The sequence below is a fragment of the Chiloscyllium punctatum genome, chromosome 19 (genome assembly GCF_047496795.1).
Source record: "Chiloscyllium punctatum isolate Juve2018m chromosome 19, sChiPun1.3, whole genome shotgun sequence".
In the NCBI taxonomy this organism is placed as follows: Eukaryota; Metazoa; Chordata; class Chondrichthyes; order Orectolobiformes; family Hemiscylliidae; genus Chiloscyllium; species Chiloscyllium punctatum.
Window position 1 is genome coordinate 41,555,990 of NC_092757.1, and position 13,122 is coordinate 41,569,111.

The 13,122-nt window shown below is 43.7% G+C and overlaps 1 protein-coding gene across 1 annotated transcript in view; it reads right to left on the reverse strand.

Moving 5' to 3' along the window:
* Positions 1-381: 381 nt before the first annotated feature.
* The window catches only part of sumf2 (sulfatase modifying factor 2), a 60,738-nt gene continuing 47,997 nt past the window's right edge, over positions 382-13,122 (reverse strand). Inside the window, exons 7-9 of the mRNA XM_072589251.1 lie at positions 12,445-12,529; positions 11,082-11,247; positions 382-633 (exon numbers count right to left, since the gene is read on the reverse strand). Of these exons, the coding sequence (XP_072445352.1) occupies positions 528-633; positions 11,082-11,247; positions 12,445-12,529 (357 nt within the window). The 3' untranslated portion in view covers positions 382-527. The remainder of the gene's footprint in view (positions 634-11,081; positions 11,248-12,444; positions 12,530-13,122) is intronic.

The window sequence follows — 13,122 nt, forward strand, 5'->3', positions numbered from 1 at the left end:
AGACAATTGGATAAGTCCATGAACAGGAAATGTTTGGAGGGATAGGGGCCAAGAGCAGGCAGGTGGAATGAATTTAGTTTGGGAATATGGTCAGCATGGACTTGTTGGACTAAAGGGTCTGTTTTTGTGCTGTGTGACTAAATACTCTGAAGAAGTTGGATACAGCTAAAGGAACCAAAGGATGGGGGGGAGGGGAATGCAGGAACAGACATCCAACAGGAGTAAACGGCAGAGCAGGCTTACAGGGATGAATGGCCTGCTCCTGATTTCATTATCTATGTTTTTATGATCTTTCAGATTGTCATTAACTTACTTTTTAATCTAACGTTATATTTCCTAAACATTAAAACATGTATAACCCAACAAAATATAAAAGCACCATTTTGAGATGATTTTCAATTTTAATCTACTTCACATTATAAAAGAGTTAATGCCAGTTTAAAAGAAGCAAACAATCTGCTTAATTATTCTGATCCATGGATCATACTGTACATTCTTCAAAACTATTGCTGTTCTTTAAATGACATTTAGAGCTCCGTTTGAACTTTTGTATTTTGTTTCAGAGATGAAACCTTGCTTGTAGCACATCGAAAGCCCAAGTTATCAGAAGCTGAGTCAGGCGTGTTCCCCATCCTAGAAAGAAACACAGCAAATTAGCTTTCTGATACTTTTCCTTATTTTTGACGTTTGATGTGTGTTTAGGTCACAATCACACTTAGTTACTGACTGTCATCAACTTGTATGTGTTGATGACAGCACATCACTGTTTTCTTGTTCACTGTGAGCAGTTTTTTGCAATGCTTGGTATCTTCAAATTCTTCACTGAGGCTGCATATACAATGTTTAACACAAAGGAAGGTACCTTACAGGCTGCTGCTGCACATACAGTGCTGCACAAAACATTTAGTATGTCAAATGCTGCTCTCATGCTCTCATTATTGACTCGCTATGCCAGGAGGTTACCAGAAAGACAGCGCTACAGACAGACAGCTAGTATATCTTTAAGGGGTGGTACATCCAACTGGAAGGATTTTTATGGTACTTACCACAGAAAATGTTGGAGCTGAGAAATAGCTGACAACCTTCTCAGATGATGATGTAGTGGTGTAGGTGCAGGAAGTGGGAAGGAGGAAACACACCCTCTATCCTCAATGTTACTGATTTTCAACAGGAGTGCTGCAACAAGGTGAGAAGTATGCCACATTGGAAGGCAGTGCCATCTGAATTCCTGATACTAGACACTCAATTAGGTTAAGCAGGGGAGGGGCAATTCCCTGCAACGGATTGGTGAATGGTGCTGTCACTGTGCAACGCTGATGAGTCTGACACTTCTGGCTTCCAGCAACAGGTTTCCTCTCCAAGGCTGGACCACACAGTGACTTCTGCAGGGTGGGCATGTGCTGAGAGGTGCCTGGTTCATGCCTGGGGGATGAATGACAATGAGGAAGCTGCAGGGGAGCCTCACCAGAAACTCCGTCTCCATTCCTACTATGAGGTAGTAAATGCACCACCACATCATCATGCGATGTTTATGAAAGTAAGTAGATATGCTGTGGAATTGCTTGCCTGATTAAAATGTGCCTTCAGTACAGGAAGCCATCTGTGCAGGTAAAGAGACAAGATCAGGAAGAAGGTGTCGAGGTCAAATGGTTGAGGGTTCAAATCTCAGTCTATTTACCCAGAGTACGAGGAGAAGAACAGAATAATTATGCTCCATCTCAACAACATTTATTCCTAGATCAACATCCAGAACAGATTAAGGGCAGCACAGTGGCTCAGTGATGAGCGCTGCTGCCTGGGGGGGGCTAGGTTTAATTCCATCCTCTGGAAACTGTCTGAGTGGAGTTTGTTCAATTCCCGTGCCTGTACGGGTTTCCTTCGGATGCTCTGGTTTCCTCCCAATTTTAATGGTACAAGGTAAGAGCTTCCAAAATTTGATGGCATGCGATTGTTCGCAGGTAAAGGGACGGCTGGACAATGCGGAGCCTTCAAAAATGAGATATCAAGAGTCCAGAGATAATATGTTCCTGTTTGGGTGAAAGGTAAGGCTGGTAAGTGTAGGCAATGCTGGATGACGAGAGAAATTAAGGTTTTGGTCAAGAAAAAGAAGTATAGACAGCAGAGATCGAGGGAATCCTTATAATTTAAACACAGTAGGAATATACTTAAAAGAGAAATCAGGAGGGCAAAAAGGGGAGATGAGATAGCTTTGGCAAATAGAGTCATAGAGTCATAGAGATGTACAGCATGGAAACAGACCCTTCGGTCCAACCTGTCCATGCCGACCAGATATCCCAACCCAATCTAGTCCCACCTGCCAGCACCTGGCCCATATCCCTCCACACATTTCCTATCCAAATGCTTCTTAAATGTTGCAATTGTACTAGCTTCCACCACATCCTCTGACAGTTCATTCCACACACATACCACCCTCTGCGTGAAAAAGTTGCCCTTAGGTCTCTTGTTTTTCTTTCTCCTCTCACCCTCAACCTATGCCCTCTAGGTCTGGGTTTCCCCACCCCAGGGAAAATACTTTGTCTATATATCGTATCCATGCCCCTCATAATTTTGTAAACCTCTATTACCCCTCAGCCTCCGACGCTCCAGGGAAAACAGCCCCAGCCTGTTCAGCCTCTCCCTATAGCTCAGATCCTCCAATCCTGGCAACATCCTTGTAAACCTTTTCTGAACCCTTTCAAATTTCACAACATCTTTCCGATAGGAAGGAGACCAGAATTGCACACAATATTCCAACAGTGGGCTAACCAATGGCCTGTAAAGTTCAGTAAGGCAGCCTGTGTGTGGAACCACTGGAGATGTGGAAGATACTAAATGAGTATTTTGCACAAGTGTTTACTGGGAAAGGAAGCATGGAAGATATAGAATGTAGGGAAACAGATGGTGACATCTTGAAAATGTCCACATTACAGAGGAGGAAGTGCTGGATGTCTTGAAATACAAAAAGGTAGATAAATTCCCAGGACCTGATCAGTTGTACCCTAGAACTCTGTGGGAAGCTAGAGAAGTGATTGTTGAGCCCCTTGCTGAAATATCTGGATCATTAGTAGTCAGAGATGAGGTGCCATAAGTCTGGAAGTTGGCTTACATGGTGCCACTATTTAAGAAAAGTAGTAAGGAAAAACAAGGGAACCAAAGACCAGTGAGCCTGACATTAATGGTGGGCAAGTTGTTGGAGGGAATCCTGAGGGACAGGATGTACATGTGTTTGGAAAGGCAAGGACTGATTAGAGATAGTCAACATGGCTTTGTGTAGGAAATCATGTCTCGCTAACTTGATTGAGTTTTTGAAGAAATACCAAAGAGGATTGATAAGGGCAGAGTGGCGGACATGACGTATATGGACTTAGTAAAGCGTTTGACAAGGTCCCTCGTGATAAACTGGTTAGCAAAGTCAGATCACATGGAATACAGGGAGAACTAACCAATTGGATACAGAACTGGATCAAAGGTAGAAGGCCACTTGAAGGTGGTTGTGGAAGATTGCTTTTCAGACTAGAGGCCTGTGACCACTGGTGTGTCACATGGATTGGTGCTGGGTCCACTGCTTTTTATCATTTACATAAATGATTTGGATGTGAACATAGGAGTGATAGTAAGTTTGCAGATGACACCAAAATTGGAGGTGTAGTGGAAAGTGAAGAAGGTTAACTTAGAGTACAATGGGATCTTGATCAGATGGGCCAATGGGCCAAGGAGTGGCAGATGAAGTTTAATTTAGATAAATCTGAGATGCTGCATTTTTGAAAGGCAAATAAGAGTGGGACTTTCATAGAATCCCTCATGTGGAAACGGGTCCCTCGGCCCCACAAGCCCACTCAGACCCATTCCCCTACCCCATTACTCTCCATTTTTCCCTGACTAATGCACCTAGCCTGTACATCCCTGAATGCTATGGGCGATTTAGCATGGCCGATTCACCTAACCTGCACATCTTTTGATTGTGGGAGAAAACCTAAGCAGACACGGGGTGAATGTGCAAACTCCACACAGACAATTGCCCAGGTTCTCGGTGCTGTGAAGGCAGCACAGCTAACCACTGAGCCACCGTGCTGCCCCAACTTATCTTAATGATAAGGTCCTGGGGAGTGTGGCTGAACAAGAGACCTTGGAATGCAGGTTCATTGTTCCTTGAAAGTAGAGTCTTAAGCAGATAGGATAGTGAAGAAGGTGTTTGGCATGCTTTCCTTTATTGGTCAGAGCATTGAGTGTAGAAGTTGGGAGGTCATGTTATAGCTGTACAGGATTTTGGTTAGGCCACTTTTAGAATATTGTGTGCAATTCTGGTCTCCTTCCTATAGGAAGGATGCTGTGAAACTTGCAAGGGTTCAGAAAAGACTTACCCTTGTTACTAGGGTTGAAGGATTTGAGCTGTAGGGAGAGGTTGAACAGGGTTGGGGCTGTTTTGCCTGGAGCGTTGATGGCTCTCAGCATCTCATGGATGTCCAGTCTCGAGTTGCAAGATCTATTCAAAGTCTGTCCCATTTAGCACGGTGATAGTTCCAACACGATGGAGGGTATTCTCAATGTGAAGTTGGAATTTTTTTCTCCTGTGCAGTGGTCACTCTTACCATTACTGTCATGAACAGATGTATCTGCAGCATTGCAGACTGGTAAGGATGAGGTCAAGTATGTTTTTCTCTCTCGTTGGTTCCCTTAACATTTGCCGCAGGCTCAGTCGAGCAGCTATGTCCTTTTGGACGCTGATCAACTTGATCAGTAGTGTTAGTGTCAAGCCACTCTTGGGAGGGGCATTGAAATCTCCCACCCAGATTACATTTTGTCCAGGTGTTGTCCATCATGGAGGAGCACTGATTCATCAGTGTAATAGAGTATGTGGTAACCAGCAATAGATTTCCTTACCCATGTTTAACCAGAAGCCACGAGACTTCATGGGGTCTGGAGTCAATGTTAAGTACTCCAAGGGCAACTCCTTCCATAAGACCATAAGACATAGGAGTGGAAGTAAGGCCATTCGGCCCATCGAGTCCACTCCGCCATTCAATCATGGCTGATGGGCATTTCAACTCCACTTACCCGCATTCTCCCCGTAGCCCTTAATTCCTCGAGATAACAAGAATCTATCAATCTCTGCCTTGAAGACATTTAGCGTCCCGGCCTCCACTGCACTCTGCGGCAATGAATTCCACAGGCCCACCACTCTCTGGCTGAAGAAATGTCTCCACATTTCTGTTCTGAATTTACCCCCTCTAATTCTAAGGCTGTGTCCACGGGTCCTAGTCTCCTCACCTAACGGAAACAATTTCCTAGCGTCCACCCTTTCCAAGCCATGTATTATCTTGTACGTCTCTATTAAGTCTCCCCTTAATCTTCTAAACTCCAATGAATACAATCCCAGGATCCTCAGCTGTTCCTCATTTTTAGACCAACTATTCCAGGGATCATCCGTGTGAATCTCCGCTTCTAAGGGAGATAGCTGAAGAGATAGTGGAGGCATTAGTGGTGATCTTTCAGGAATTGCTAGAATCAGGGAGTGTCCCAGAGGACTGGAAAATCGCTAACGTGACATGTTTCAAAAGGGACTAAGGCAAAAGTTAGAAGATTACAAACTGATTAGCCTAACCTCAGCCATGGGTAAGATACTCGAATCCACTGTGAATACTTGGAAGTGTAAGGTAAAACAGGGCAAAGTCAGCATGGTTTCATCAAGGGGAGATGATGCCTAACAAATCTGCTAGAATTCTTTGAGGAAGTAATGGGAAGGTTAGACCAAGGAGAGCCAATGGATTTTATCTACCTGGACTTCAAGGAGGCCTTTGACAAGGTGCTGCACAGGAGGTGACGGAGTAAGATAAGGGCCCATGATATTAACAGACAAGATACTAGCATGGATAGAAGTTTGGCTGTCTGACAGAAAGCAGAGAGTGGTGATAAAAGGGTCCTTTTCAGGATAGCAGCCGCTGACAAGTGGTGTTCCACAAGGGTCAGTGCTGGGAGCACAATTTTTACTTTAAACATTAACGATCTAGATGAAGGAACTGAAGGCATTCTGACAAAGTTTGCAGAATATAAAGATAGGTAGAGGGACAGGTAGCATTGAGAGGGCGAGGAGGCTGCAGAAGGATTTGGACAGGTTAGGAGAATGGGCAAAGTAGTGGCAGATGGAGTACAATGTGGGAAAGTGTGAGGTCAATCACTTTGGTCTGAAGAATAGAGGCATGGACTATTTTCTAAATGGAGAGAAAATTCAGAAGTCTGAAAGTGCCAGGAAACTTGGGAGTTCTAGTCCAGGATTCTCTCAATGTAAACTTGTAGGTTGAGTCAGTTGCTAGGAAAGCAAATGAGAATGATCCCAAGAATGACAGGTGAACATATGAGAAACGTTTGACAATTCTGGGTCTATACTCGATGGAGTTGACAAGGATGAGGGCAGATCTAATTGAAATTTAGAGAATACTGAATGGCCTGGACAGAGTGGATATTGGGAAGATGCTTCCATTGGTAGAAGAGACTAGGATCCAATGGCACAGCTTTAAAGTAAAGAGAAGACCAGAACGGAGATAAGGAGAAACTTTATTAGCCAGAGTGTGACAGATCTATGGAATTCATTGCAACAGAAGACTGTGGAGGCCAGGTCATTGAGTATATTTAAGACTGAGATAGACAGGAGATCAAAGGTTACAGGGAGAAAGCAGGAAAACGGGGTTGAGAAACTAATCAGCCATAATTGAATGGTGGAGCAGACTGGATGGGCTGAATGGCCTAATTTCTGCTCCTATGTCTTGTGGTCCTATAGTCAAATCCTGTGAATGAATAAAATGAACTACTCAATTCTGAAATTTTAGAATGACACAAAAATTTGGACGTATTGTGATCAGTGAGAAGGATAGCAATGAGCTTCAAGCAAGCTGAGACAGGCTGGTGGAATTGACAGAATATATAGAAGCTACATTTTAGTAGAGAAGTGTGAATTGATAAATTTGGTAGGAGTAATGAGGAGAGGCAATAGAGAACAGAAGGTAAAATACTGAAGTGGTTGCAGATACTGAGAGCTGATATTTAAGGGCACAAATCTCCAGAGGCAGAAAGATCAAGATCAGAGGGCACAGATTTAGTCTTTTAAATTTGATCAGGGGATGTGGGCTTCCCTGGCTGTGCCAGCACTTATTGCCTATCACAAGTTACCCTTGAGAAGGTGGTAGTGAAGGTGGCTGCTTTCTTGTACCACTGTAGTCCATGCCCAGTAGGTAAACCCGCAGTGCCATTAGGGCTGGAATTCCAGTCCAATTTTGAAAAGACCATCACTTGACAGACCGAATGGCAGAGAGGAGACAGGTGCAAGAGATCGCAGGGGAAGTACCTGTCAGGAACAAGTTGAATCTTTTGGAAACAGTAGAGATAGGTGACACTGCCAGTCCGCGAGGTGGTCAGGTCTGTCAATCAAAAGTTGGCGTGGAGGCAGAGCGGAAGAGTCAGACATCGCACAGAACCATGGTGATGGGGACTCCATAGTGAGAGGAACTGAACGGGGTTTCTGTGGCAACAGGCGGGATTTAAGAATGGTGTGTTGCCTTCCTGGTGCCAGGATTAAGGACATTGCAGGAAATCCTCAAAGGCGAAGGTGAAGAGCCAGAGGTGGTGGTACATGTCGGCACAAATGATGTCGGGAAGAAGAGGAGGAACATACTACAGTGGGACTTCGGACAACTAGGAAGAAGGCTGAAAAGCAGGACATCCAGTGGTTATCTCTGGTTTGCTTCCAGTTCCTCGGGCTGGAGAGGCCAGGAACAGGGAGATAATGGACTTGAATGTGTGGCTGGGGAACTGGTGCAGGAAGCAAGGATTTAAATTCTTGGATCACTGGGGTATGTTTTGTGGTAAGCATGAATTATACAAAAGAGACGGTTTGCACCTTAATAGGTTGGGGACCAGCATTCTGGCAGGCAGGTTTGCTACTGCAACACAGCTGCATTTAAACTAAATAGCGGCGGGGGGGGGGGTGCAAACTGGAAGTTTAAGAAGGAAACTGAAGGGAAAGTTGGAACAAGGGAAGTCAAGAAAGATAACGGTATCAATGAAGCATGCTGTAAGGTTGAGTGAAATAGGGGTTGATGGGAAGGGTGAGGCAGTAATAAATTAAAAATACTATATATGAATGCACGAAGTACTAGAAATAAGATGGATGAGCTTGAGGCTCTTTTGGAAATTGGCAGCTACAATATTGTGGGGATAACTGACACGTCAAGTGGACAGGGCCTGAGAAATGAATATTCAAGGCTATACATGTATTCGTAAGGACAGACTGACTGGCAGGGGGGTGGGGTGGCCCTGTTGGTAAGGGATGATATTCAGTCCCTTGCGCGGGGGGACCTAGAATCACGGGATGTAGAGTCAGTATGGATAGAGCTGAGAAATTCTAAGGGTAAAAAGACTCTCTTGGGAGTTATCTACAGGCCCCCAAACAGTAGTCTGGATGTCAGATGTAAGTTGAATCAGGAGCTGAAATTGGCCTGTCGCAAAGATGTTACTACAGTTGTTACGGGGGAATTCAACATGCAGATGGACTGGGAGAATCAGGATGGTATTGGACCTCAAGAAAGAGACTTTGTGGAGTGACTCCAAGATGGATTCTTAGAACAGCTGGCGCTGGAGCCTACCAGGGAGAAGGCAATTCTAGATCTGGTATTGTGCAATGAACCAGAATTGATCAGGGACCTCGAAGTGAAGGAGCCATTGGGAGGTAGTGACCATAATACAATAAGCTTCAATCTGCAATTTGAAAGGGAGAGGGTACAATCGTTAGTGACAATATTTCAGTTGAATAAAGGGAACTATGGAGCTATGAGAGAGGAGCTGGTCAAAGTTCAATGGTGCAATACCTTAGCAGGGATGACAGTGGAGGAACAATGGCAGATATTTCTGGGTATAATGCAGAATCAGTTCATTCCAAAAAGGAAGAAAGATCCTATGAGGAGGCAGAGGTGGCTGACGAGGGAACTTAAGAAACATATAAAGTCAAAAGTGAAAATGTATAACATAGCAAAGATGAGTGGGAAAACAGAGGACTGGGAAGCTTTTAAAGAGTAACAGAGGATTACTAAGAAGGAAATACGCAGAGAAAAAATGAGGTACGAAGGTAAACTGGCCAATAATATAAAGGAGGATAGTAAAAGCTTTTTTAGGTATGTGAAAGGGAAAAAAAATGGTTAAGACTAAAATTGGGCCCTTGAAGACAGAAACAAGGGAATATATTATGGGGAACAAAGAAATGGCAGAAGAGTTGAATTGGTATTTCAGATCTGTGTTCACTGGGGAAGACACAAGCAATCTCCCAGAGGTAACAGTGGTTGAAGGACCTGACCTGAAGGGAATTTATATTTGCCAGGAATTGGTGTTGGAGAGACTGTTAGGTCTGAAGGCTGATCAGTACCCTGGGATGTAGACCATCAGGCCCGGGGACTTAAGGAGGTAGCTCCAGAAATCGTGGATGTGTTGGTGATTATTTTCCTGAGTTCGATAGATTCAGGATCAGTTCCTGCAGAATGGAGGGTGGTTAATGTTGTACCACTTTTTAAGAAAGGAGCGAGAGAGAAAGCAGGAAGTTATAGACCAGTTAGTCTGACCTCAGTGATGGGAAAGATGCTGAAGTCAATTATAAAGGATGAAATTACGACACATCTGGATAGCAGTAACAGGATTGGTCAGAGTCAGCATGAATTTATGAAGGGAGAATCATGCTTGACCAATTTTTTGAGGATGTAATTCTGAAGATGGACAAGGGAGATCCAGTGGATGTAGTGTACCTGGACTTTCAGAAAGCCTTTGATAAAGTCCCACATAGGAGGTTAGTGAGCAAAATTAGGGCGCATGGTATTGGGGGCAAAGTACTGACTTGGATTGAAAATTGGTTGGCTGACAGGAAACAAAGAGTAGTGATAAACGGCTCCCTTTCGGAATGGCAGGCGGTGACCAGTGGAGTACCGCAGGGATCAGTGCTGGGACCGCAGCTTTTTACAATATATATTAATGCTATAGAAGATGGTATTAATAGTAACATTAGCAAATTTGCTAATGATACAAAGCTGGGTGGTAGGATGAAATGAGAGGAGGATATTAGGAGATTACAGGGTGACCTGGACAGGTTAGGTGAATGGACAGATGCATGGTAGATGCAGTTTAATGTGGATAAATGTGTGGTTATCCACTTTGGTGACAAGAACAGGAAGGCAGATTACTACCTAAATGGAGACAAGTTAGGTAAAGGGGCAGTACAAAGAGATCTGGGTGTTCTTGTACACCAGTCAATGAAGGTAAGCATGCAGGTACAGCAGGTAGTGAAGAAAGCTAATAGCATGCTGGCCTTCATAACAAGAGGGATTGAGTACAGAAGCAAAGAGGTTCTTCTGCAGCTGTACAGGGCCCTGGTGAGACCGCACCTGGAACATTGTGTACAGTTCTGGTCTCCAAATTTGAGGAAAGACATTCTGGCTATTGAGGGAGTGCAGCGTAGATTCACGAGGTCAATTCCTGGAATGGCGGGACTATCTTATGTTGAAAGATTGGAGCGACTGGGCTAGTATACCCTTGAGTTTAGAAGACTGAGAGGGGATCTGATTGAGACGTATAAGATTATTAAAGGATTGGACACTCTGGAGGCAGGAGACATGTTTCCGCTGATGGGGGAGTGCCGAACCAGAGGACACAGCTTAAAAATACGGGGTAGGCCATTTAGGACAGAGATGAGGAGAAACTTCTTCACCCAGAGAGTGGTGGCTATGTGGAATGCTCTGTCCCAGAGGGCAGTGGAGGCCCTGTCTCTGGATTCGTTTAAGAAAGATTTGGATAGAGCTCTCAAGGATAGTGGAATCAAGGGTTATGGAGATAAGGCAGGAACAGGATACTGATTGAGGATGGTCAGCCATGAACATAATGAATGGTGGTGCAGGCTCGAAGGGCAGAATGGCCTACTCCTGCACCTATTGTTTATTGTCTATTGTTCTATTCTATGATTGGATGAGTTGGCGTAAAAGAGATAATAAAGGCCAAAAATACAAAATCAATGAGCCCAGAGAAATACTGCAATACTGGATGCAGAGTTCTACCTGCTGGTAACCCGTGCTTTGTGATTGAATGATCCATCTGCACTGTCAATCCAGGAGGAGCCACGTAGGACATACATTTTCTGAGCACCAGCCTTTAAAGGAAGGCCTTGTGGAAAATATTCAGAGGCTGTCCATTCCCATACATTTCCCAGCATGTCACAGAGGCCTGAATAAGAAGCATAAATAAACTGTAATTACAAGTTACTTTCAAATGCAGAGATATGTATTTCAATAAACCAGAAAATAAGTATTTTCCAGTTGGATCAATGTTCCATTTTCACAATCATTAAATGTACTTGGTGAGCTTACAAATGTATCTGCACGTAAATAATAAATTCAGGGGAGGGAATAAGAGAGAATGAGAGGAAGTCAGAGACCTCCAGCACAGAAAAAGTTCTATTGCCTATCAACTTTTCACCAGCCAGAAACAACCACCTAAATATTTGAATCTCATTTTCTAGATTTGGCCCACAGACCTGTATGCTTTGAAAACGTACTGTTTAAATTTTATGACGGTTTCTGCCTTTACCAATCTTACAGGCAGTGAGTTCAAGTTCCCACCACCCTCTGGGTGAAAAGGTTTTTCCTCTCATCGCCTTTGAACCTTCCATCTTTATCCTCGGTCATTGACCCGTTCCACCAACGGACTGCAGTGGTTCAGGAAAGCAGCCTCCTTGTGTCATCCTAAAATTTCAGAGTTGAGCAATCTGTTTTATTCATTCAGAGAGTTTGACTATAGGACCATGAGACATAGGAGCAGAAATTAGGCCATTCAGCCCATCACATCTGCTCCGTCATTCAATCATAGCCCTTCATCATTTTTATACGTTTCAATCATGTCCGTTCAATTTCCTCTGTTTGAAGGAAAACAACCCCAATCTCTCTTCATAACTGAAACTCTCCAGACCAGGAGTGTTCTCTGTGCATAGCCCACATGCCTCTCCTGTAATGTGGATGACAGAACTGCACTCAGTACTCTAATCTTGGCCTAACGTTTTATACAGTTCCAGCAAAATCTCCGTCCTGTTAAACCCTATGCCTCGGCAAATAAAAACAAGTATCTCACATTTTCTTAGCCACTTGATCCTGCCCTTAATACCTCAAGGGGCCAGTGTATATGCACATTGGGATGCTTCTGAACCTCAGTGCTTCCCAGGATTCTTCCACTCATCATATGTTCCCTTGCCTTGTTTGTTCTAGCCAAGTGCATCACCTCACATTTATCCTGATTTAGAAGTGTCAGAGAGAATGACAGTGAGAGTAAGGTAGCAGAAACAGTTGGCTTTTGGCTGGGTTTATTTATAAAATGATTGAGATGGGTTGCAGAGAGTTGCAGACCATGTTCACAGTGACAGATTCTTACCATAGTTATTCTGTGGTGGAAATGCATTTACAGGAGATACACCATGATAACCATCTTCTGCTATGTCTCGATCTGGAAACTTTCCCTGAAAAGACATATCCAGAAATTTTACCACAGAAGTCAATGAGAATATATGTCTAAAGTAAAATGAAACTCTTAGCGAGTTTTGAGAAGATTTGTAGTTTAGGTTGAGGTATACAAAATACCGTGCAAGGACTGTAACAAACAGTACATCGGACAAACTGGCAGAAAACTAGCCACCAGGATACATGAACATCAACTAGCCAAAAAGACATGACCCTCTCTCACTAATATCCTTACATACAGATGAGGAAAGACACTACTTCGACTGGGACAACACATCCATCCTAGGACAAGCCAAACAGGGACATGCATGAGAATTCCTAGAAGCATGGCATTCCAACTGGAACTCTATCAACAAACACATCGAGTTCGACCCCATCTACCACATCCTGAGAAAAAGAACAGGAAATGACATCATCAACCATAAGAAACCCAACATATAAATACAAAACAGGAATTATCAACAGTGCTTCACCCAGAAGCCCACTGAAGATGTCATCTAGTAGGGTAACAAAACATCTGGAAATGTATCTTCCAACTCAGTGAGCAAACCTACATCCAAAAAGAAACTCTTTTAGAATCACCTGCATAGTA